At 47.3% G+C, this 25,947-nt stretch overlaps 1 protein-coding gene across 4 annotated transcripts in view; it reads left to right on the top strand.

Annotated features, from left to right (window-relative positions):
* Positions 1–25,947, top strand: part of MAST4 (microtubule associated serine/threonine kinase family member 4) — a 606,692-nt gene that overhangs the window by 149,302 nt on the left and 431,443 nt on the right. For all 4 annotated transcript variants that reach the window (XM_058679964.1, XM_058679962.1, XM_058679963.1 and 1 more), the window contains exon 2: positions 8,551–8,704. In XM_058679964.1, coding sequence (XP_058535947.1) covers positions 8,551–8,704 — 154 coding nt within the window. The remainder of the gene's footprint in view (positions 1–8,550; positions 8,705–25,947) is intronic.

The following is a 25,947-nucleotide window of genomic DNA, read 5'->3' as shown; positions in this document are numbered from 1 at the left end:
CACAGTGTGACCAGAAGGCCTGCTGACTTGGTGTCTAGTATCATTTCTAGCTACACTTAGAATGCCAGGCGAAAGGGGAATGTGTGTTCTGGCAGCGCAGAGGATGGGAAATGCTTCTGCTTCCTTCTATTCTTTGAACAGAGCAGAGCAGAGACGTAACTCAGAAGGGCCAGGTACCAGCCATGGGCTTGCCCTGGCAGTGGGATAAGGAGATTTGAGCTGAGGTTGCGACGGTCGCTGTCGTGAGCTCCCCTGGCTATTGAGTGTATGTCTGTGCCTGTGCTTTCTATGCGGCAACCTCCCCACCTGTGGGGTCCATGCGTAGGAGAGCAGCCGCCCCCCACCAGGGTCTGCTGCTGGGGTTCTGTTCCTGACCCATTCCACAGACTCTGGGATCCACCCTGCCTCCCGCCGAAAACAAGGCAGTAACTGCCAACAGCTTCTAGCGACACTGTCCCCACGATGCAGGAGTGGCAGGGCAGTCTGCAGCCGTGTGGTGGTGGTCTCAACCCAATTTTCATTTTAGAAATGAAAACCATGAAACAATCTGAAACTCGGCCACATTGTGATCAGTTGCCTTTCCTTGCTAACCACCTCTGGCTCCCCAGCGAGGCAAGTGATTTCTCAATTAGGAATGTTAGTAGTGACTTGGGCCCCGTTCGTTTTGCAACTACAATATGTATTTCAGCACCAAGTATTTTATGTTTGGAAACTCAACAGTCACCCCTGTAATAGTTATTATCGCTACTGAGATTTTTATGGAAGAGGAGGCAGGTGCAGAAATAGTTAACTACCTGACTTGGAACAGTAAGTATTGGCCCTTGCGTGTGCCTAACCACTGTGGAATTAGTACATTTCCAATAATGACTGCTTTAAGGATAGAAGCCCCTGGTCTATCAAATTTTAAAATATTGATTGGAGACGGTGGAGGTTGGCAATTTGATCCTTTATTGAGTGGCGGGAATGGAGGAAGAGAACAGTTGTGGAGGATGACAGCATTCACTTACCGTCCCCTTTTTAAAGAATTTTTAATGTTAAGCATGAGAAGAATTAACAGTGTCTTCCTCAGTCAGTCACCACGTGGTTTTTTTTTTTTTTTTTCTTTTGTGAACATACAAAAACCCTGGTGGGTGAGCCCCTCCCCTTCTGTTTGCAAATGACAGTGTGATCCCTTTAAACTGTGAACTTTGGCCTTAGGACACGTGCTTTCTGGAAGGCTCTTTAAAATGCAAGTGATGCTGAGCTGCTGGAGGAGAGGAGTGGGCCCGGAAAGGGCTGGATTGATAGACACAAGTCAATTTAACAAGGATATGGCGGAAAGGTCGAATAATTAATTATTTAGGAATCACCTTCAGAGGTAGCTGTGTTCAAAAATTAACATATTAGCTTGCCTTATATAAAAAGAGCCCTTTGGAAAGATGCCATTTGCCATAACCTGCAGGTCTTTTTCATACATGGAGGGTTCGATTCTTTTCACAGAATTTGGACTCACGTTAGCATTTCGCCTTCAGTAGCATTTAATATAATTTTATTCAGTTTTTCCAACAACAAAAACCCTTTATGACACCAGCTGTGTTATTTTTTTTCTCCCTGTTTTAATTTTTTAATCTGAATACCAGATATTTGCCATTAGTTTATTCTTTCCATCAGTATTTACAGGGCAACCTTTTATGTCATCAGCTGTGTCGTAGGGATGGCGTCAAGGACGAAGCCGACTGTTCCCCTGTTCCGTAGAGCTTCTATTTTTTTTTAATTATTTTTTTTATTTTTTTAATTTGTTTTATTGTATTGTTGACAATCTTTACATAGTTAATTACGGTTAAAAAAAAAGGTTCAGATGGTATAGGGAAGTGGGTAATACTATCATGTCCATATTGTTTCCATCATGTATCTGAGGTAAAGGGGGATATTGAGGGAGAAGCCCCACCCGGTTTCCCGCCCACCCCAAGTCCCGGGGCATGCTCTGAGATATGTGCTCAAGTGGTGTTAATAGTTCTCCAGTTATGAATCGCTGCCAGTTTCGCTCGATGAGGTCGTCCACTGATTGATATGGTCCATCATAAAGTCTCCGTTTGCCCCATATTTCGCTGCCAACATATAGCTGAGATGATGATTGACCTGTTCTGTCTTCTGTCTTTTCTTGGTTAGAGTTCTGAGTCCAGCAGTTCGATTGGGGAGATCTCCAAAGAAACCTTGAGGTATTCCCAGACCACATTCTTGTATGTTCTAGCAAGCACAGGGCCCGGCACAGTCCATCACCCCGATCAGCTGGTGGTTGCAATTGCTGGGTTGGTTCTGTTTTCAGTCCCGACTTATACTGGAACCAAGGAGTGTTGCAGTCCAGTCTGGTTCTGCCCAGCACATACTCGGCCCTTACATCAACCAGTGGGAGCTTATAGAGCTTCTATTTTACCAAGGGAAGAATGGCAAGAAAAAGGTTTGAAATGATCTCGTTTTTCATGGCAATAGATGGTGCTGAGGGGACTTAGGAGAGCATGGGGTGGTGGACTTGCTGCTCCGCCTTGCCAGTTAGGGATGGCTTCCCGCATGGGTGAAACGGCAGGTGAAGGGCATGGCACCTGTTTTCTGGGCAGTGTCCCTCCTAGAAATAACGAGTATAGCGTCCCAGGTGGGAGATTCCTGGCATCTGAAGAGGCCAGTGGATCTCCTAGAGTAGAGAGGTGGGAACTAGAATCAAAGATGTGAAAAGAAGTGTAGGACCTTGTAGGCCATGGTCAAGGGTGAAGGGCAGCCAGGAGAGGACTCCAGTGGTGGAGCTGGGGCGTCTGGCTGCTGGGTCAGGGGCCACTGGCCATTGGAGAGACTGCCACATATCCTGGGGGAGATGTGGATGGCAAGGCCGAGACAGGTAGCTGAAATCTGGAGAAGGGGTTGGATGAAGGTATGCTTCTTGTCATACAAGTGTTACTAATGTTTGGAAACTGGATTTGGCCTTGAGGGTGTCTAGACATCAAGTTGAAGAAGATGGTCAGGGGAGAGGGCTGACGACGTGCGTGGGTGGAGGGCTGTGGTCCTTGTGCAGTGGCAGTGATGGTGGTGGAGAACCGTGCAGATCCCTCCTCATTGGCAGGAGCCATGATGTAATGCTGGCGGATTCTTCCCTTGTTCACCGTGCCATCACATCCACAAGGTGGAAGTGATAAATACAGAAGCGCACCTATGAAATTCCATCATCTGCCCCGGAGAGGGTCAGCACCTCTGTAGGACCGGTCATTGTGGACACTGTCCCCCAAGGCTGCCCTGGATTCACCTTGGTTGTGGACTTTTTGTTCCTTGAGATGCTGACTTGAGAATAGCCAGCTAGCAAGAGGGATTACATAGCCCTCACATGTTGCTGGTCAGCTGCGCCTCCATCAGACTTCCAAATTCAGTTGTGTGGAAATGTACCTCCTGGAGAGTAACGCGGTGTTTTGGGCAAGCACAAGCCACCAGAATCAATCCATGTTACCAGTGAGTGCAACGGGGATGGATGGCTGCAGAGCCTGTTTTTGTCCAGGGTGCTCTGTGGCTAGCTCGGTGCTGGGTGCTCTCCTAGCTCAGTCAGGGTGCTCTGTGGCTAGATTAGTCAGAGTGCTCTCCTAGGTCAGTGCTGGGTGCTCTGTAGCTAGATTAGTCAGGGTGTTCTCCTAGCTCAGTCAGGGTGCTCTGTGGCTGGCTCAGTGCTGGGTGCTCTGTGGCTAGATTAGTCAGGGTGCTCTCCTAGGTCAGTGCTGGGTGCTCTGTAGCTAGATTAGTCAGGGTGCTCTCCTAGCTCAGTGCTGGGTGCTCTGTGGCTAGCTCAGTGCTGAGTGCTCTCCTAGCTCAGTCAGGGTGCTCCGTGGCCAGCTCAGTGCTGGGTGCTCTCCTAGCTCAAGGGGCTCTGGCGCTAGCTCAGTGCTGGATGCTCTCCTAGCTCAGTGCTGGGTGCTCCGTGGCTAGCTCAGTGCTGGCTGCTCTGGGGCTAACTCAGTGCTGGGTGCTCTCCTAGCTCAGTGCTGGCTGCTCTGTGGCTAGCTCAGTGCTGGCTGCTCTGTGGCTAGCTCAGTGCTGGCTGCTCTGGGGCTAACTCAGTGCTGGGCGAGAGGAGGGTAAGATTGGACGCCTACTGTTTGCCTAGGGCGGGGAATTACAAGCATTTGACACAAGTGTAACAAGCCCAGGTTCAGCTGCCTGTGGACTCCAGTGGAAGTTTGAAGACACCCTCTGCCTTTAGTTTCCTTATCACATGATGACTTTAAGAGTTCGGAAAAGTTGACAAACATAATACTGAAGTTATTTCAAGGGCAGCGTCCACAGTGTCATGTCTGATGTCCGCTGTAAGCACGAGGGTGTGATGAAATGTTTTTAAAGAGATCCTGAGCGTTTGAACCAGGACCAAAAAAATGGAAAATAAATTGCAAGGCCACAGCAGAGCGTTTGAGCAGCTTTGACTAATTGTAGAAAGAATAGTTAAGCCACTGACAGCACAGCAAACTTGGAAAAATGATCTATTTAGAGAGAGCCCTATTGGGAGTGTGATTTGATGGGAACGTAGAAATAGGATCTTGGAGCCTCGCATGATGTAACTCATATTGTGTTGGAAACATTTGCAGCCCTCACAGCTCACTGCCTCAGTTTTCCCAGATTTAAAATAATACTCCCCTCCTGGGGCAGTGATTCTGATTAAAACCCAGGCTGTGTCAGTGATGAAATATTTTTTTTCCCTCCTGATTACCTTTTTTCTTCCCATGTTTGTTTCATGTCTTTGATGACTTTGTTGAAATATGTAAGGAAGTCACAGAATTCCTGTTTAGGGATTATCTTTTTTTTTTCTACTTATTTTCTTACCCTGCGTTAATTTGTGATAGAACGGTCTTCCCCAGAGTAATTAATTGCAGTTCTTCAAGCTGAATGAAAAATAAGTAGAGAAGCTGATGAACCTTAAACAGTAAATATTTATGTTTGATGCAGCTGCCACTAGTAATTAAGAGCAAATCACTGAGTAGAATGGACCCTGGCTCGCCTGATGGCGCTGGGGGCGGTCAGCCATTCTGGGTGCTTTTCAAGGACCTGGAGCTTGGGAGGAACCATTTGACTGACTGTGACACACTGCCACCTGGTGGCTGACTGCACATACATAGCCTGGTGCAACATCAGTTCTGGTATTTATGCTGCACCTTGACCATGCAAGATTGGAGACCTCTTGTGAGAAGGTGTGATATAGCACAAGAGAATCAAAGCGACTATTTCTGTCCTTTCCATGTTGAAATATTTAGGGACAACGATGCACGGTGTGTTGACTGTTAGTCACGGTCACTGTACATGTGCATGTGCGTATGCGCATGCGTGCAGAGGGAGCGAGCAAAAGCAATGTCACAAGGTCAGAACTTCACCCTTGGAAAGAAGGGATGGGCGTTCATTGTACTGTTCTCCTAACTTTCTTATATTTGCTGTAACTCTTCTTGTGAAATTTCTCAAAAGAAAGGGGGCAGAAAAAACTAATTGCAGTGATGGCATCAAATGAAATCTAAGGAGGAGGCCAAAATGACTGTGTTGCATGACGGTTTGCTGACCGCTGGACCACGGCCCAGGCTGGTGCAGAGTGGCTGGGCTTCCCTGGCCTGGCTGCTCTCGGATCTGAAGCCAGACAATGCTGTCCGCTGGCTCCCACCCGCTTGGACACGGATGGGTGAGCAGGCGCCTCCGAGGACGCCTTCCCTACGTGCCACTCTGTGGGAGCTGTGACTTGTTAGAGCGCGCCCTGGAATCCCTTCGCCCTGCTGATCTGACTTTGATCCTGGAGTGTGGGAACCGCCAGCGCGCCAAGGGCTGCCAGTGACACAGAGAGAGGACTCCGGGCAGCAGCTGAGCCCGCCAAGCCTCTTCTGCCTCAGCCACCCTGGGGAGAGACTGTTCGTAAGCAGGACCAAGTTTGTGGTTTACATTTTTTTTTTTCAAATAGAATTTTTCTCCTTTATGTCTTTGAGAGGCAGCTGGATGGAATCAGAGACAAGCACATTCACAGGCCCCCAAGGGCAGATGGATTCCCTGAATGCTGCAACACCAGCGCTGGGAGCTCAATCCCCTCTCCCACCTACCCGTGTCAGGAACCACAGATCTCCCAAGGTTGCATGAACAGGGAGCTGGACTTTGCCCACATCTTTGGGCCACTGCACCCATGTGGGAGATTTGGAGCCAGGTGCTGTGACAGCTGCACTGTCAGGCTACAGGCCTGCCTATGTGCAGTGTTAAGCATGCTGTGCAGAGACAATTGGGTAAACGGCCTCATCCCAGATCTCTTCTTGCTGGAAGTAGATCCAAGGTTGTCTTCAGAGGAAAAGTTTCAGACAGTAACCACCCACTGAGTTCCTTTTGTCTCATGGAAATAAAACCAATCTCAGTTAAGCATCTCTTAAATTGCCTAGTGGCTGAAGTGCTCACCTTGCATCCGCCAGGATCCCCTGTGGGCACTGGTTCCTGTCCCTGCTGCCCTGTTTCCCATCCAGCTCCCTCCTTGTGGCCTGGGAGGGCAGTGGAGGACGGCTGATAGTCTTGGGACGCTGCACCTGTGAGGGAGACTCCTGCCTTTGCATTGCCCTTGCAGCTACTTGGGGAGTCAATCAGCAGGTGGAAGACCTTTCTCTCTGTCTCTTCTCTCTGTGAATCTGCCTTGCCAATCAAAATAAATAAATATTCTTGTGCTCTTACACATGAGGATTTTTAAAAATCAGATAGTCAAACAAATGAGAAATTGACTAAGGATTTTAAACTGTGTATTTAGAAAACAAATTGATTGAAAAATATAAATACTACTGTAAAAAGTATGGAAACATAGTGTTAATTATAATTTGTAAATTGTTTTTCCTAACTCAACTTTAGGAAATTCATTCAATGATTTTTTTTAAAATTCGGGACAAGAATTCTGAATAAGAAGAATGCTGACTGAGAGTGGTACCTTTGTATGCATCATTTTAAAATAAACTTCAGGATTGATTTCTTATTTCTGATGTTCCAGTTGTTCTGATCAAATTCTATTATGTAATTCTGATCAAATTTGAGTCTATTCAGTTTTACAGTTCCCAGAGTCTTACCTGCAGGTACATAGTGCTTTTCAAGGACAGAACAATCTGTGCCACATTTTCATTATATTTTGAAAACCAGTTTTTGAAGTTGTACTATCATTTACTAACCTCACAGCAGCTATGTAAACAAACATACTAGTTACCTGCGACTGATGTACGAAAAACAAATACTTTTGGATATGTTGCCAGACTAAATAAGTTTCGTTTATTAAGGAATGCAAAAAATAAAAAATAAATAAATAAATAAATATTTTTAAAGGAAGTTATTTAAAAATAAAATGCCTGGCTTTATGCAATTGCCCACATCTTTATTTTTTTTTTAATTGCTATGAAATTGGCCTTTTTCTGTGAAATGGGAATTCCTTGAATGTCTGATGTTTGTTTTTTCATTCATACATGTGTATACATGTATGGCTGACATGCATGTACACACATGTGCGTGTGTGCATACACATCTATGTATATGTACATGTAAGCACAGCCGTGGTTTTGTCCTAATTATCTATCTGGAACGCATGCATATGTGTCTACTTGAAGCAGAGCACTTTAGAAGGTGTGGCACAATTCAAGCTTGAAAGGTTTTCTTCTAAAAGCAGACCGGTTCTTGAAATAAGTGTTGTGCACGAGGGATCCCTTTGTAAGATGCCGTCTCTTGAAGTGAGTTTGGTTTCTCTGCTTCTCGTGACAGGTTTTCTTTTAAAAAGCTATGAAGTCATGTAAGGATGTATTGATTTCCATTAAGGGCTGTGGTCTTTGGGAATTTCTCTCGTGGATGTATATTTGTGAGCCGTCTGTGAATTTGCTTTCGTGATGAACTAAAGCAGTTACTTCTCCTTAGAGCACCCGTCTTCCATTTTGGGGCCTGGACCATGGTCCACAGGAAGACATTTTAGATTGTATTTAGATAGGTTATTTGATCTGGAGGGAGAGAAAAAAATGAGTTTACCGTCTAGTGTTTCATTCTCTCTCAATAGCCAGGGAAGCGCCAGGCCAAATCCAGGAGCTGGCTGTTCTGTGTACAACTCCTAAATGGGTGGCAAGGACCCAGCTGCTTGAGCCATGCCCTGTTGGGACCAGAACCAGGGTTTGGATCGAGCGGCTTGAGTGTCCTGAGTGTCTTGTTCACTGCTAGGCCAGTGTTCATCATATGACATATTTTATATAGTGACCTGAGACATACATGCATGTGTAGCTGATTAAAACGTGTCATGAAACAGAACTTTTCTCTTTTTCACTGCATTCTTGTCTGTTCTGGTACATTAAAAAAAATAGTAGTCACAATTTTTTTGAGCTTGATTTTATGACCCTCTAGTGTTTGGTGACCAGGCAGATGGAAGACATAACAATGAAATGCTGAACGCTCTAAGCTAGCCAAATTGAAAACAGGGTTGGAGGAAAAGCAAGAGGACATGGGGTGGGGGGCTGGCCCACATTTGGGGTTATGTTGCCCGTTCACAATGAAATGACACTACTGTCCTCCTCTCTGCAGCTTGACCACATCTTGTCGCCGCCACCCATGCCATTTCGGAAATGCAGCAACCCAGATGTGGCTTCTGGCCCCTCTAAGTCCCTGAAGTACAAACGGCAGCTGAGTGAGGACGGCCGGCAGCTGCGGCGAGGGAGTCTGGGGGGAGCCCTCACCGGTGAGTCCGGGGGACTTCTCCAGCAGATGGCACCGGTTCCCTGGCAGGACCCAGTGGCCGTGGGGGCCACGTGTGGATGCCAGCCTGCCTCACAACTGGCCACTGCAAACCCATGTGGTCCAGCCTCACTCAGGGCAGAACGCAGTTACGTGGAGAATCTTGTTAATGAACTTCAGTAAAGGATAACATGCAGATAATGAAATGTCCTCAGTTGAGTGCGCACACGGTGGGTTGGGCACACCAGGACCAGGGCTCACCTCTCGCTTGCTCCTACTGGGGGCATTGGCTCTAGGCACCCACAGATGTGTTTCCTGTCCCTGTAGGGCACAGCTGTCTTCCTAGGAAGACAGTTTTATATAAATGGAAGCCTATATTACATCCTCTTTGGTGACTACCTTTTTTTTTTTTTTTTTTTTTGCTTGGTCTTTGAGATTCATCCATGTTGTGTGTTACAGGAGTGTGTGTTTGACATGATGAGAAACAGGTTCAAAATTTGTGTCCTATGGCATTCATGCCAGCCATGGATGAGCACGTCACTTCTCTGCTCCTTGCTAACCTGAGACATTGCCTTTGTAGTTTTAGCCATGTTTAATGATGTGTGTTTGTATCACATGGTGGCTTTAATTGGCATTACATTGACTCCATAATTCAGGATATTTTTTTTATGAGCTTATTGGACATTTGTTGTCAAGGATCTGTTCAGATCTTTCACCTGTTTTGTCACAATGAATTAAAGCTGTTTAAATCCAGAAAGCTCAGAAATAGCTTTTAATGATTTGAAAAATAATGAAACTAAGCTGGCTAAAGCTTGACTTTTTGAGATCGAACGTGTCGTCTGCAATGGCATGGCCTTAAACTTCACTCCCTAAAGTCTAGATCTCTATTAGCTCCTTGGAGGGATCCTTTTCTCCTTCGACATAAACATTTTGAAGGCATTTTATTGTTTTTAAGCGCTAAGAAAACTTTTCTCTCTTTATACACCGGTCTTGACTGCTGGGTTATAAATGATCTGGAAAATTAATTGAATTGTTCACATTTCTTTTGAGACTTATAGATGATTGACTTTTTAGAGAAAAATTTCTGGGAACAAAAATGCTTTTGCCACATGGTCGGTGGAGTCTGGAACATCTGAGCCAGTCTGGCATGCAGCTGGCATGGAAGGCGAACCTAACCTTAAGGCAAGGGCAAGGAAGAGATTTGTCAAGGAAAACTGCCACACTTGACCAAGTTCAAGGCCAGTGTTTCAGTCAAGTTGTGGCTGATGCTTGTTCTGGCGGCATTCCTGCTTTGCTTTCGCGGCTGCTTTGTAAGTGGGGCACTCTTCATTTTATCACAGGGAAATCTTAGAGCTGAAAAGACTCCTTGTTTACTCATTAATTTCACTTAGGAAGTTTATTTGCTTGAATTCAGCCATTCTTGACAAATAATAGAGGCAATAGTTATTTTATCCATTTTTACTAAAGCAACTTATTCAAACCTCACATTGATGCTAGCACAAAGCTCTGGGCGTAAGCACTTGAGCAGCCACATGACATTTGGCCTTTTAAGCTTAGAAAAAAATGACTTGATCCTTATTTACAAATTTTAACAACTGTCATTTCTATCCGTAGGCAGTTAAATTGCTATCCAGTTTATATTATCATGGAATGTTCCATCAGATTTCTTTAAAAAAAAATGTATACCAGTCCTTAGAAGAGATTTTAACAATCTGCTTAACATCTGCCAGTTTTTGAAAACAGTTCTTCCGAAGATGTATTAGAATATAAAAATATATTGTTAATTAGCCCTCTGGTTGGCTTAGCCAAGGATTTAATAGAATAATATATGCAAAGCGCTTAACTTACTGATGGGCATTAAAGTCACTGAATGTGTGGCATTTCTAAAGTTGGTGGGGAGGACGGGCTCCTGGAAGCTGGCTAGATTTCCCCTTGTGCTAGGCGCTGCTCATGGAGGCTCGTGTCCAGTATCACAGCTTCATCCGGGGTCTTTAGAATAAGGGGGCTTTCCGTGAGGCCTGGACAGTGGTGAATCATCACAAGGGACCTCTCCTTGGGGGGCAAACCCTGAGGCTAAACAACGGTGACCTCAAACTGCTTTTCCCATCGACAGCCTCAGCCTTTTCCTTAAAGACCAGCCTCCTGTCTATCGTTCTCATCTTGGCTAATGTGCATCAACGGTTTTGTGGTGCCATGGTGGAGAGAGGGAACATGTTGCCGCCCAGTTGTTCTTGATGTCATGAATCTTAGCCTTAGGAGGAGTGATGGCTCTTCCTGTTAGGCTGAGGATGAGTGACAATTCACATCAAGAGGGTAGCAAGAGTGCCGGCTAACGTTAAGAACTTCCCGTGTAGCGGACACTGTTGAGAGGAGTCAGTTTACTGACATCCTCCATCTCTCTTTGCATGTGAGGGACTCTTTCTTGTTCTGTTTTACAGGTAAGGACACAGAGGCACAGGCAGGCCAAGTTAGGTCATGGTGCTCATGAAAAGCAGTATCTGAATTTGAACCTGGCCACACCCTATGGCTGGGGAGTCGGTCCTCACCACCACCACCATATCTCTCTCTCTCTCTCTCTCTCTCTCTCTGGTAAGATTTAGTTTTATTGGAAAGCAGATCAGATTTACAGAGAGAAGGAGAGACAGAGAAGGATCTTCCATCTGCTGGTTCACTCCCCAAATGGCTGCAATAGCCGGAGCTGAGCTGATCTGAAGCCAGCTCCTTAAATACCAGCCTCCTGTCCACTGCTCTGCTTTGTTTTCCTTCTGAATCCCCCAGGTGGGTGCAGGGTCCCAAGGCTTTGGGCCATCCTCTACTGCTTTCCCAGGCCACAGGCAGGGAGCTGGATGGGAAGTGGAGCAGCCAGGACATGAAGCAGTGCCCATTTGGGATCCTGCCTCTTGCAAGGTGAGGATTTGGCCATTGAGTCATTGCCCTGGGCTCCTCAATACCATCTCTTTAGCAGCATAACGATGATTCAGAAGGTTTTAAATACACTGTAAATTCTATCAGGATTAATTGCAGTGAATTCTTAAGTGGTATCTGGAGCTGTTAGTCTGTGGCCTCCTGGACTGACTGACAGAAGACTGCTCCCCAGTGAGAGACTAGAAGAGTTGGAGCTGCTGGAGCTGGACATCTCAGGGACCTGTGCGTTTCTTCCTCTCTGCTTCCTTTCCTTTTTGCAAGGCAGTGCCACAGACAGTTCTTCCATCCAGCATTTCATTGCCCAGATGGCCACGTGACTGGGCCTGTGCTACACCAAAGCCATGAAGCTGGACCTCCATCTGTGTCTGCTTTTGTGATTGTAGGGCCCAAGGACTGGGCCATCCTCTGTTGCTTCCCAAGGTGCATCAGCAGGGAGCTGGGTCAGAATTGGAATGGCCAGGCTTCGAGTAGGGGCCTGTATTGGATGATGGTGTTGCGAGTGGTGGCTTAACCCCTGTGCCACAGCATCAGCCCTCTGGAGTATTGGCTTCTTTATATGTATTATATAAATATAATATGTATATATATATAATATATATGTATATTAATTTTAGATGATATTAACACTCTGATATAGTTGATCAGAGTGGGAAAGATCAAGGGTTAGTGAAAAACAGGTGTGATCAATGTTTCCACATTTTCTATTTCTTCCTCCTGTTTCTGGGGAGAGAGGGAGAAGATAAGGGGAGAAGCCCTACCAAGCCTCGCATCCGTTCCAGCACCCAGGGCTGGAAAATGGCCACCCAATATCAACCTAGGGTCCTGATGTGGCACATGCTCTGAGTGTTCTGCCCAGGTGAGTTTGATGGATCTAAAATGTTGTCAATCTCGCTGATCCAGGGATGAGGGAACCCTTTCAATGTCCATTGACTGACATAGTTGGCCTTAGCATCTCCATTCACCCAGATATTTGCCGTCATTATTTGGCTGGGTAGTTGTCCAGTTTGTTCTGCTCTGCTTCCTCTGGGCTGGTACAGATGTCCTCTGTAGGCCTCAATGAGCATCAGGGCCTGCTGACCACTGCTCTTTTCCACTGAGGAGGATCAGTTTTTGCAGACGGGCCAAAAGAATCAGGTCAGGCTACCCAGGCCCCGCCAGACCACCTCCCCTGGAATTCATAGATCCAGCATGCATCGTGCAGGTAGGCCAAGGACCCAGGCCAGGCGACACAGGCCCTGCCAGTGGGTTGTCAGTTTCTTAACTGACATTTTAACTTGTGGGCTGAATTTGCCTGCCCCTGATTATGTGCTTTCTGGAGTACCACTGTACTATACTGTTTACCATTCTTTTAAGAGTACACTCCCTCTTACTTCCTAAAAAATAATCTACTGTAAGATGGCCTGCCGTGTTAGGCCAGCGGCAGCCTCATAAATTTGCATCACGAGGCCGCAGCAAGTGATTGACGTATCCCATCTAGGTTTGTGAAGTGCATTCTGTAATGTGCACCCAACAAAATCAATCTACTCATGACACGTTTCTCAGAATGAAGACCCTGTCATCAATGGCGCGTGACTGTACATAACACTACCATTGGAGAGTCCAGTAATTTAGCTATCATAATTAGCTTCTCTTTCGCTAGAAAAGTCAGTCATTTACAATAAAAATATTTTCATTGCCTATTTATAATCTATAAAATAATCTACACTAATGCAGAAAATTTAGAAACAATAAACTCTAAAGAAAAACAAAACCCATGATTTCACACATAGTTGAAATTTTGATATTTTCTTTCCCAAATCACTAAGGATATTAGATTAAAAGGAAAGGAGAAAACAGTACAACTGGTGGGGTTTTTTGTTTTGTTTTTTCAGAGCTAACATTTAAACAATAGGCCTGTCACTGCCTCCATTTGGTTTGTTTATTTTTGGAGGCTGGGGTTACTGGTGGCTTCGCAGCCCACTGCTTGCTGAATTGGCAAGTATTGTGTAAAAGGTGGCTGGGCTCTGGAGTCCCCGGTGAGGCCGAGGAACCTTGCTGTCATCAGGACGCTGTCCGTTGGCTCTGGGCGTGGATGTAGTGTAATGTGCCTGACAGTCACAGGAAGGAGGCTGCACAGTGATGCATGGGATGACAGGATCTCACCCTGGCTTCTGGAGATGCCAATTCACGCCCCAGTCCTCATCCCGCATCCCAGCTGGTACAGTGATACAGGGAGTGGTCCTTGTTCCTCGGGAAGGGGGTTATGTGTTGGAGGGTAGGGATTGTTTGGAATGTAGGAGAGGAATTTTTGTACATTCCAAAGTGAGAAGGCGTGAAATTAGCTTTGTAGATAATATATTACTGTATTTTCTAAAATTGTTAGAATCGTGGGATTCTAATTTGGGCTAAAGGAAAAAAAGGCTTTTTTTTTTTTTTTAAACACCGTGGGCTGTGGAAGTAAGTTTGGAATAACAACTGGAAAAATATTTGAGATTTTATTTTATTTATTTGAAAAATGAGGTGGGACAGAGAGACTGCCCAAATAAATTCAGTGTTTAGACCTGGACCAGGCAAAAGCCAGGTGCCAGGAACTGCACTTAGGTGTCCCATGTGGGTGGCAGGAACCCAGTGTTTGTGCCCAGATGTGTTAACAGTGCATTGGAAGTACAGCAGCACGGGTTTGAACCAGTGTCCCAAATGGGATAATAGTGCTGCAGGCCATGGCTTCATCTTTGCATCATAACACCAGCCCCTGGTGGAACCACGGCAGGGGGGAGGCTTGGTGGAGGTTATTGCTGGTTGTTCCTACTAGGCTGCAGCTCCCACTGGTTTGTGTGAGGGCCGAGTGTGAAGTGGGCAGGATCGGGCTGGACTGTAACACCCATTGATTCATGTAGAAGACAAGGCTGGAAATAGATCTGACTCAGCAGTTACAACCATCAGCATGTGCATAAGCTGATTGGGGTTTCGGACTGTACCGGACCCTGTAGTGGCAAGCACTCACAAGAATCAGGTCTGGGATCACCTCAGACAAAGTTTCTTTGGGGATCCTCCCCCAACTGAACTGCTGATCTCAGAACCCCAACCATGAAGCGAAGTGCAGGTTCCATGGTCTGATTGTGGAGTGAATGTCAAAGCTGAGCCTCCTCAGAGGCTCAGAGGCTCAGAGGGATCAGTAGACAGCATGTCCAGGTGCTGCTGGAAGATATGGCAGTCCAATGGAGCCTGCGGAGAACACCTGGTACCACAACAGAGGATGGAGGACAGAACAGATCAATCATCTGCCCCAGCCACGTGTTGGTAGTGAAAATTTGGGCAAGTTGAGACGCAAAGGTGGATTATGTCAGCCAGTGGATTCTGGAGAGATTTCATCGTGCTTGGAATGGTGAGACTGGCAGCAATTCAGAACTGTTGAATTATCAAAACCACTTAAACAGTGCCCTTGGAGCATGACTAACATCAGGGACCCTGGGATGGGTGGGAGGCTGGGTGGGGCTTATCGCTTTATCTCTCCCCTTTCCCAAGATACAGGAAGAAAAAAGAAACTGTGGAAACAATGGTCTTACCCACTTTCCTTTAGCGCTTGACCCTTTGTGTCCTAATCAACTATGTAAAGATCATCAAAATCAAATAATAATTTAAAAAAACTTAAAAAGAGAATTCAGTGTGAATTTTACTTGAACAGGGAAAAGAAAAACAGCCCAATCCTAGGACCCAGTTTTTCTTTTAAAATTAACCTGGGTGGGGGCTGGCGTTGTGCTCTGCACCGTCAGCCTCCCACATGAGCACCTGTGCATGTCTTGGCTGCTCCACTTCTGATCCAGCTTCCTGCTGATGACCTGAAAAAGCAGCGGAAGATGACCCAAGAGTTTGGGTTCCTGTACGTAATCATATGGGAGACCTGGTTAAATTCCTTGGCACAGTCTGGCCCAGACCCAACTCTTATAGATGGAAAATCTATCACTTCCTCTGTTTTTCTATAACTCTGCATTTCAAATAATTTTTTAAAAATAAGATTGACTTGGAAGCCATTGCCTTTGAATATTGTTTAGGGCTAATGCCTTTCTCAGCCTACAAGTCATCTAAACTTTTTGAGCAAATCTGAAGTATTCAGATTCAGTCAAATTGGTGGCCATCGTGTTTAGTAGACATTGTATCTAAATACAACCTGAACCATCACATTGTTTTTTCAGTTTCTGAATGCCACTGAAAGAGTCCCCATCCAGTCCCCATCCATCAAAAAGTGGAGCCTGTTAGAGACACCATGTGCTATGAGGAGCAGAGCACAGGGTCACAGAACTGGAGCACAGCGCTGGCCCACTGAGTTTGAGCATACTGCGCACCTCCCTTCTACGTCACGAATCAGGGAACCGTAGTTATTCTGTTTTCTGGTGTTGCCCTATTTACATCTGTAAGTTGGTCTCTTTCCAGTTGGCCAAAGTGGAGAGGGAGAGGAGGAACGCTTCTGGCGCTGGGACAGTCTCAGTTGGAGGAGAGCTCCTGTTCTTTTCCATTCTTGGGGGTGGGGGGAGCCAGTGACAGGGGGACAGCCCATCCCATGGCTGCTGCTGTTGTGGAGGATGCCAGGATGCAGGTTCAGCTGACCTGTTGTTCAATTCAATTACATGTGAGGTGGCACCAAGGAAGGTGGGGGAGGCTGGGAAACAAATAGATTATAATAAAGATGGGATGTGTGTTCAAGTTTGTCTGTATGACGCATGAAAGGCCAAAGAGACGTGCTCTAGAGAGATGTCAAGCAGAATTGTAAAGTTATGGCACAGTGGGTGAAGCAGCTGCTTGCAATGCCAGCATCTCATATGGGCATAGGTTCAAATCCCAGCTGCTCTAATGAGGCTGCACCTCCTTAGTAGAGTGCTGGAGAAGCAGTAGATGATTGACCAAGTGCTTGGGATCCTGCCCTCATGTGGGAGACCCAGAGGACTTGCCTGCCTCCTGAGAACTAGCAGATAGAAGATGTCCCTGTGTCTAACACCACCTTGCGAATCAACTGGAGTTGTGTAGTCATAGAAACAATCATTATTTGAGGAGAGAGTGGCAAATTGTATATAGGCTGCATCTGAGCATGTCCGTACAACGAGGGCAGAGTAGTATCCTTGGATTTGACAATATGATCCCTGGATAAGCATGGGAAAGGAATAGCGAGATAGAGAGATTAGAGTGGGTTAAAATAAATTGGTGACCAAAGCACTTGGACATAGCTTATGCGTGGACAGGAAGGAACACAATGATGCCATTGAGAAGTTTGCTGTAAAGTGTGATCTGGGAAGGTCCAAGGGCTCAGTGTGAGCCAGCAGTGAGAGAGCTGTGAGAATGTGACTGCAAGAGGCTGCGGATGCTCATCACGGGAAAGAGGACTGGCAGAGAAGGGCAGGGGGCCCAAGCACACGGGAAAGGGTTGCAGGAGGAGGACACTTCCTGCTTTGTGGAGGAGAAAATAGATGAAAATCAGGTGATGGAAGTACATCCTTACCGTGGAATACTATAGAACAATAAAAAAAAAAAAAAGGAACGAGCATGCAATAACCTGGGTGACCCAGCAGACATCATGCTGGTTGGAGAAAAGGATCTACTCCATGATGTGGGCCATCACAAGGTCCCTAGAAAATATCTGTTCCCTCTGTTTTATATGAAGTCTGCTCATATAGAACCTTCTAGAACCGAGGCCCTGACGGCTGATGGCTAGACTCTTCTGTAGGGAGTGAGGTGAGAGGGAGTGGCTGTGGCTGTAGGAAGGTTCCCTCCGCCTTCCTTGCTGCTAGTGGTTTTCCCTGGATCTTCAGCACGAGCATGGCTAAGAGGCTCTGCTGAGTTTGTGATATTATGCAGTTTGTGAATGGTGATGTGGTTTTCCAAGATGTTATCATTGGGGAAAACTCGGTACATTGGAGTTTGGGGATTTCTTTGTAGTAATTTCTTCCAACTGTATAGACACCTACAGCAATCTCAGATGAAGGAGTTAACTTTGTAGAATATCCCTTTCAGAGATTTTTAATGAGTTTGTTTTGCATAAAAAGCATAGGTAGGGGATGGAGCTGTGGCATATCAGGTAAAGCACAGCCTGTGGTGCCAGGATCCCATATGGGCACTGATTTGAGTCCCTGCTACTCCATTTCCCATACAGCTCCCTGCTAATGTGCATAGGAAAGCAGCAGAGGATGGCCCAAGCATCAACACATGAGGGAGACCCAGAAGAAGCTCCTGGCATAAGGCCATTGCAGCCATTTGGGCAGGAATCACCAGATGGAAGACCTCACTTTGTCGCTCAATTTGTAACTCTGCAATTCAGATGAATAAATATTTCAAAAGAGCATAGGTAGAGCCTAGCACGGTAACCTAGCAGCTAAAGTCCTCACCTTGCATGCACCAGGGATCCCATATGGGCACCAATTCTAATCCCGACAATCCTGCTTCCCATCCAGCTCTCTGCTTGTGGCCTTGGAAAGCAGTCGAGGATGACTCAAAGCCTTGGGAGCCTGCACCCACGAGGGAGACCCAGAAGAGGCTCTGGGTTCCTGGCTTCAGATAGGCACAGTTTCGGCCATTGCGACCACTTGGGGAGTGAATCAACAGACAGAAGATCTTCCTCTCTGTATATCTGCCTTTCCAATAAAAACAAATAAATGTTAGAAAAAAAAAGAGCATAGGTAGTTGGATAGATGTCATGGTTTTGCTTTTCTAACAGCACTGTGACACTCTGTTGGCTAGCATTGGTAGCCTTATATGGGGTGAGATTGAAAATCAGGGAAGGGAAGGGGGTGCAGTGGGAGACAGTTAGCCAGAGTGGGGTCTGCTGTCAGGAGCTGACCATGAAGGCTGGGTGCATGTCCAAGGGCAGGGCTGGGCACTGGGACAGCTTGTGCAATGGGGATGCTGGCTTTGGGAAACACAGCAGAGAGACCTGGTCAAAAGCCCTCGGGGCTGTGGGCATGGTGCAGCTCACCCATACAGGAAGGCGACATTTGGGTGCGCACCATGGGCTTTTCCCCTGGGGACAGGGCCAAGTTCCAGTGGAAGCTTAGAAAGATAACTGCAAGTGGGGACCGGGGACCAGTGAGTGGGATGGGGGAGGGTGGAGGGTTGGGCAGTGGGTGGTCTACCCTTGACTTCACCAGTTCCTAGTGGGTGGCTGGAATGTTAGCATCTTATAGTTCTGCACATTTGGAACTTTTTACTCCCAAGATCTTTAGAACTCTTAGCGTTGGCGCTCTGTTATGCTTTCTTGGGTTCTGGGCTCTCCGTCGAGAGGAAGACAAAAGCCCAGATCACAGAGAGCTCACACAATTCTTGGTCCCATCGAATCTCTACGCTGAAGACACGCTAACTCCACGCAGGGATTCTCTTGCTGGCCAACAGTATTTTATGACATTAGAGGCAATCTCTGTCTTGCTGAATGGCCCAGCAATAGAGAAGCAGTTCTGTTAGCCTCTTGCTCTTGGAGCGAGCATGTAATTTTAAGAAGCCTTTAAAATCCTTGACTGCCTTCGCTGCTTGTGTGTCAACTGCTAGCCTGGAGTAGCTGCCAACAATCTGGGTGCTCTAGACAGAAGCTGAATGTTGCTGTGTGTGTAAGTGTCAGAAGAGAAGGACTCCTGAGACCATGACTTAATGGGACACGCAGCTGTCAGCACGTTCCTTGGCAGATGCTGCCTCCCAGCGGCTATCTGTCCGGGAGCATCCCACAATGCACATCTCCCATGCAGATGGTCCATCTGTGCAGCTGTGCCCCCCGGGACACCCTCGCATGGTGCTGCCCGAGCCCCCGTCCCCATGCCTCCAGGCACCTGCTACTTAGGCAATGCCAAACTGCCCCCTTCACTCTTGGCCTGGCAGCAGAGCCCTTGTGGAAGCCCAAATTGTTCTCTTGGGCATTTTACACCAAGGAAGCCTTCCAGAGAGGTGACCAGTCAGGCATGAGGAGAGACTTAATTAAGGAAAGGGCCTAATGAGGACTTGAAACTTCAGATACAGATGAGGGCCTGGGCTGCTGTTGGCTTTGATGGACTCAGTGAGAACCGGGCTCATTAGCAGTCCATTTCACAATTCCGTACCTGAGATTGTAAGGGTTTAACACTTGTCCTGAGTGTTTGTTAAAATGATAGGCTCCACAAAGGTCCGGTTTCTCTCCATTTCCTTGATGAGTGTTTCCTCTTGCAATAGGAGACCGGGACCTCAAGTCACAGTTAACATTGAATTCATAGATTGTTGATGTAGAATTTCAAGGAAGCAGACACAGCTAAACAATCACTACCTGCAGAAATAAGTAGAGTGCCCCCCTTGTACTGATGTTTATGAATGTGGCAAACCAAACTCAGTTTCTGAAACTCTCAACACCAAAGGATAGATATATATCTAATGGATATTTAAAATTTTCCTTTTCTAATTTTTTTTTTTTTTTTTTTAGACATTTCTTTTTTTTTTTTTTTTTTATTTTTTTATAATCCATTTTATTGTATTGTTGTTGACAATCTTTACATAGTTAACTATAGTTGAAGGAAAATCAAGAAAGAGAAGAAAAAAAAAAAAAAAGGTTCAGGGGGATAGGGAGGTGGGCAATGCTATTATGTCCATATTGTTTCCATCTTGTATCTGAGGTAAAGGAGGATATTGAGGGAGAAGCCCCACCCGGTTTCCCGCCCACCCCGAGTCCCGGATGTGGGGCATACTCTGAGATATGTGCTCGAGTGGTGTTAATAGTTCTCCAGTTGTGAATCGCTGCCAGTTTCGCTCGATGAGGTCGTCCACTGATTGATATGGTCCATCATAAAGTCTCCGTTTGCCCCATTTTTCGCTGCTAACATGTAGCTGAGATGAATGATTGATCTGCTCTGTCTTCTGTCTTTTCTTGATTAGAGTTCTGAGTCCAGCAGTTCGATTGGGGAGATCGCCAAAGAAACTTTGAGGTATTCCCAGACTAGGTTCTTGCATGTTCTAGCAAGCACAGGGCCCGGCACAGTCCATCACCCCGATCAGCTGGTGGTTGCAATTGCTGTGTTGGTTCTGTTTTCAGTCCCGAGTTGCACTGGAACCAATGGGTGTTGCAGTCCAGTCTGGTTCGGCCCTTACATCAACCAGTGGGAGCTGCAGCCTAGTCGGGGCGACCCACAATAACCCCCACCAAGCCTGCCCCCTACCCTGGTTTGCCAATTTGTGTAGCAGAAGACCAGTCTGTCCCCCATCCCATTTGGCTCTGGTACTTGTCAATGGGTATTAAAGCTTAGTTCTATCTAATCGACTCAACCATCCAGCCCTCACAGATGTTGTTGAGTGCCTCTGTCTAGCCATCCCAGCCCCCGTCCTAGTTTTCATGCCCTCCCACGGGAATAGTGACCCAAGAAGGGGGAACCCACTTTTTCCCTCCCAGGTCTCTCTGTCCCGGTTTATGCACTCTTTAGGTGGTCCTGTGATTTGACTCGACAGAATTAGTCCCCAGTGCCAGCTTCTGCCAGCTGATGCTGTGGCCCTGATCTTGTCCACATGCAGCGCACAGGTGTTGTAGCCTTGCTTAGTCGTGTCTGTCTCTATCCCAGCCAACACTCCCCAGTGGGAGTGGTTGTCCAGCGAGGGGACCAGCCCCTTAACCCCCCCGCCAGCTCTGCCCCTCCCTTCCTGGATCTCACGTGTGCTGGATGGGTGCTGCATTCATATCCAGTACAGGCAACCACGCCCTGGCGTTCCAGAATGTGTACTGGTTTTGTCGCAACCAAACCCGGCCCATTCCACACTCTGTTCTGGTGATCGGATTTGCCAGTGGGTGACATGAACTGATTCAGCCTGGCCTGCTCCTGACCCATGCCGAATGCATGCCAGTGGGAAACTTTCCATGGCCTATTCTGGGCTGTTTCCAATCATGCTTCTCGCGCTTACCTGCAGGGACTGTGTCCTGCCAGAGGAGTTGCCCAGGCTCCTCCATCAGAACCCCTCCCAATGCCAGATTTTGCGCTTGCCAGGGGGTTCTTGAGCCAACCCTACTCAGTTCACCTCCTGTCCTAGCAGGAACAGTGGCTTTTCCTGGCTGGCTTTCACCCCATTCTGACTCTTGTTGTTGGATGTTTCAGCCCAGCCATGGCTCGTCCATACCCACATACAGCTCACACATGGCTCAGAAGGGGATTGAGACCCAGCCTAGTCAGTCCCGCATCTACCCTGTTTCTCCATAACACCAGATGGTGCTGGGATCTGAACCGGCCTGGTGCATCCAATCCCAGCCCACACTAGTGCCTCGGGTGACTGCAACTGTTTCCTAGATAGAACGCAGCCCCCATTCCAGCACATACACCCCTTGGTGGGAACCTCATCTCAGCTGTGGCATCCCAGATTGGGACCGTTCCTAGCTGTAAATCACACACCTGCACGTGGTTGCTCCGAGGACCATTAGGTGCCAGCCTGCTACACAAGCCGGAGCTTATCTTTTACTTGATAGGTGTTCAAAGCTCAGCATTATTAAGGGATTGGAAGTTCTTCAAAGGAAGAGTTACTGGCATTGGGAATCTTTAGGATTGACTCAGATCCCAGAAACAGTGGGGTCACTCTAGAGCTATCTCAGCAGCGATTCAGATGTCCAATACCCCAGAGCTCCCCGGCCGGGCGGCCAGCAGCCAAAGCCTGGCGCCAAATGGCGCACTGGCCGCCCGGGCCCAGCCCGCCATGAGCCATGGGCACATGGCGGACTGGGTTCGGGATCCGAGCTAGACGTCCTCTCCCGCAGCCCTCGGCTCGCCTCTGGCAGCCGGAGGTTAAATCCCGCAGGCCCGAGGTTGCGCCCCTCCCCAATCCCGTTCACCCACCACCCAATGAGGGTGTTGGGTGGGTCCCGGACATGCCCAGTCACGGAGGCCTCCCCCCTCGGCGTACTCACCCCAGAAGGAAGCAGGCCGCACCCAGGCATGTCCGGGCCCAGCCCGCCATGAGCCATGGGCACATGGCGGACTGGGTTCGGGATCCAAGCTAGACGTCCTCTCCCGCAGCCCTCGGCTCGCCTCTGGCAGCCGGAGGTTAAATCCCGCAGGCCCAAGGTTGCGCCCCTCCCCAATCCCGTTCACCCACCACCCAATGAGGGTGTTGGGTGGGTCCCGGACATGCCCAGTCACGGAGCACGGAGGCCTCCCCCCTCGGCGTACTCACCCCAGAAGGAAGCAGGCCGCACCCAGGCATGTCCGGGCCCAGCCCGCCATGAGCCATGGGCACATGGCGGACTGGGTTCGGGATCCAAGCTAGACGTCCTCTCCCGCAGCCCTCGGCTCGCCTCTGGCAGCCGGAGGTTAAATCCCGCAGGCCCGAGGTTGCGCCCCTCCCCAATCCCGTTCACCCACCACCCAATGAGGGTGTTGGGTGGGTCCCGGACATGCCCAGTCACGGAGGCCTCCCCCCTCGGCGTACTCACCCCAGAGAGAGAATCACATCCACTGTTTTACTCCTTAAATACCAACATCTGGGAGCAAGAAACTCAATAAGGTCTTCCCCGTGGATGACAGGACCCCAGTCATTTGTCATGATGTGTTGCCTCTTAGGGTTTGCATTAACCGGAATCTGGAGTCAGGAGCCACAGCTGAGAATTAAAGGCAGACCCTCTAAAATGGGACATGATACCATCATCTGTAGCCTGAATGCATGCTCCCGTTTAAACATTGCTGCAGGATTTTAGAAGTGTTTTTAAATATGTTTCTGGAAAGGGACTCTCTATACCAATTAAGCTAACAAAGAAACTTAGCAGAAATACACCGTAAATGTATAGAACATTTGGATCCATTAAAACATATTGAGGAGGCTTTGCTCTCTTCCATCTTGCCCATTTCTTGCATTCTAGTGTGAATCTTTATATAATGAAGTTTTATCCTTCCTGAGAGGATAAAAAAATGAATTACTGAATTATTGAGTCCATATATGAAAAATTCCAGCCAGTGACATTTATTCATAGAATTCCCTTTATTATAGGAAATGTATTTCTGTCTTTTCTAGCATTCTGTCAAGGCATGGAATTCTGATGCAGTCATATTCAGTCCGTTCTTTCCATGTGGTGATTGGTGGTTTTCTGGTTTGGCTTGATACTTTCCTGAAAATCTGTTTTGTCCAGATGGAATGAGTCAAGGCCTGGGCATCACTGGGCATGGTTTCCTGATACTTGGTGCCTTGCAAATGCAAGGCTGATGGCTAATCCACTGATTGTCCTGTGTGAGAGGCCTTGAAATGATGGTGGTGTTTTAGTTCCTGGTGAGTCTTTAGGGTATGCAAGGGAGCCACAAAAGTTGAATTGTATATACCATGGTGCTTGGAAAAGTTTGTAGAAAAGTTTATTTTTATGCAAGAGCTTTTGAGATCCTTGCAAAGGATATCCAAAATATTTTTTGAAAGATGCCTGTCATGACAAATCTGTGCGAATTTCAAAATGTTTACACTCACATCAGTGTCTTTTCATTCTATTTGCTCATGAAAATTCCGGAACACCATTATAATACACTGTAGAGCACCGGGTATTAGTTGAAACAGCAGAACGTTAACGTGAACAGGTAAATCTCAAAGCTAACAGTGCTGGAGTTCTTGGGGAGGAGGGAATGAAGCCCAAGAAGGCAGGAACCCAGTGCTGGTGGCATCATGGCCTGCCACACTAGGGCATGGGCACAGTGGTGGATGTAGGCACTTGATTCTTCTGGTGTCATTTTCTTATCAGTAACAGTGCAGGGCATCCGGTATAGCAGTGTGTGTGAGGTGCCAACTGCTGCTGTGCTGAGTAGGTCAGTGAGACTGTACCCAGGTCCCCTCTAGAAGAGAGGCACAATAACAGGTTCTGGATAATAGTGATGAGGAAAGCAGTGGCACAGAAGGCACGAAGGCAGGTGGGTGCACCATGGAGACTGCAGTGGAGTAGAAGGCACCAGGACAGGTGGGTGGCACCATGGATCCTGCATCTTGAGGTTCTCTGTTTTGGGGGTGCAAGGGGACAGATGAAGTGGGGATCCTAGGCTGCTGTTGCAGCCTCTAAGGACCTATGGCTTTGCTGCGTAGATACTCAGTTTAATCATCTGTAAAATGGGTTGGCTAGATTCTTACTCTCAAGGTCCCTTTGAGCTTTGATAGTAAGTTTAATGAGTGAAATCCTTGCAGAAAATGGTTTTCTTTGCTCGCCCCTCACTCCCTAGTCCTCTCTTCCAGCCCCCTGCATGCTCACGTCTCTTCCCATTGCAGTTGCAGAGGCCCCGCCCCTCCTCTCACTGAGCAGGCCTGGTGGGGTCAGGAACTGTTCTCTGAGACAGCGCCCACCCCACCATCCATCTCTTGAAACTCATTTTCAGTGGCCTGTCAAAGCCACCGAAAACCTAGAAGGTATTTTTTTTTTTAACATCCCAGATGGAAACTGAAAATGATTCTTTGTCAGCTCCCCGAGAGAAAGAGCAGGCAAAGAAATGCAAATGCCACCAACTGGGAAGTTTAAAGATTTATAAAAATTAGTGTTTCTGATGTATTAATGACTCTGGTGGTGGTAGGCTGCATTTGTCATTGTCATGTTCCATTGTCATTCAAGTGCTTAATCAACATGTATTGTCAAGGCTACATTTATTTTCTCATGTCTGCCTAGCTAGATAATTTCTCTGTACTTTGACACTGCTGTCTGAGCCACTTGTGTCCGGCTTAGTCCTGAAGGGAGAGCTGGAGGCTCTGACTCCTCCTGGGAGCTTTAACTCCTTGCTGACTTGCTCACTGGGGAAAATGCTTGTGAAAGCAAGACGGTGCGAGTTGAATGCCTGCTTGTTTCTATCTGAGTGAGAATTCAGGTGGGAATCCTGTGAGGGTTCAACCAGGCTTCCTCCAGGTCAGGTGGTGACTGCAGGATGGCGGTAACAGTGTACAAGGTGCTCAGGTTACCAGGGGCTGCTGTGCCCTTGTTTAATGGGACTGAGCCCGCTTTATAAGAAGCTTCACACAGTGAGGGCTGTGTTCCCTTCTGCCCCCCAAGGGTCCAGGAGAAGGCCTCCCAACAGACCTCATGCCAGGACCTTAATCCCAGTCTGGGTCTCCAGAACCACAAGAATTAAATTTCTGTTCTTTCTAAATTCCTTCAAGCTCAGGTATTTTGTTGTAGCAGTGCCAACTAAGACAGATTGGGGCCACTGTAAATTATTAATGTCATGCCACCAAATACAGCTTTAGGAGGGATTTTGTATAAGGTAGCAGGGGAAAGAGCCTCATGGTTATGTGTTCGTCTGTGTTCATGTTTTATGCAGTGTCCCATACTGTAAGATGTTCCTCCTGCATTTTCTCGAAATTCCCTTGAATGACAGGAGAAGTTGTTCATCTCATGGCCCTTTTGTTGAAATCTTTGGAACCCAT

Source organism: Ochotona princeps, chromosome 23 (genome assembly GCF_030435755.1).
Source record: "Ochotona princeps isolate mOchPri1 chromosome 23, mOchPri1.hap1, whole genome shotgun sequence".
In the NCBI taxonomy this organism is placed as follows: domain Eukaryota; kingdom Metazoa; phylum Chordata; class Mammalia; order Lagomorpha; family Ochotonidae; genus Ochotona; species Ochotona princeps.
Note: the sequence above shows the minus strand (reverse complement) of the source record. Positions and strands in the feature narration are given on the sequence as shown.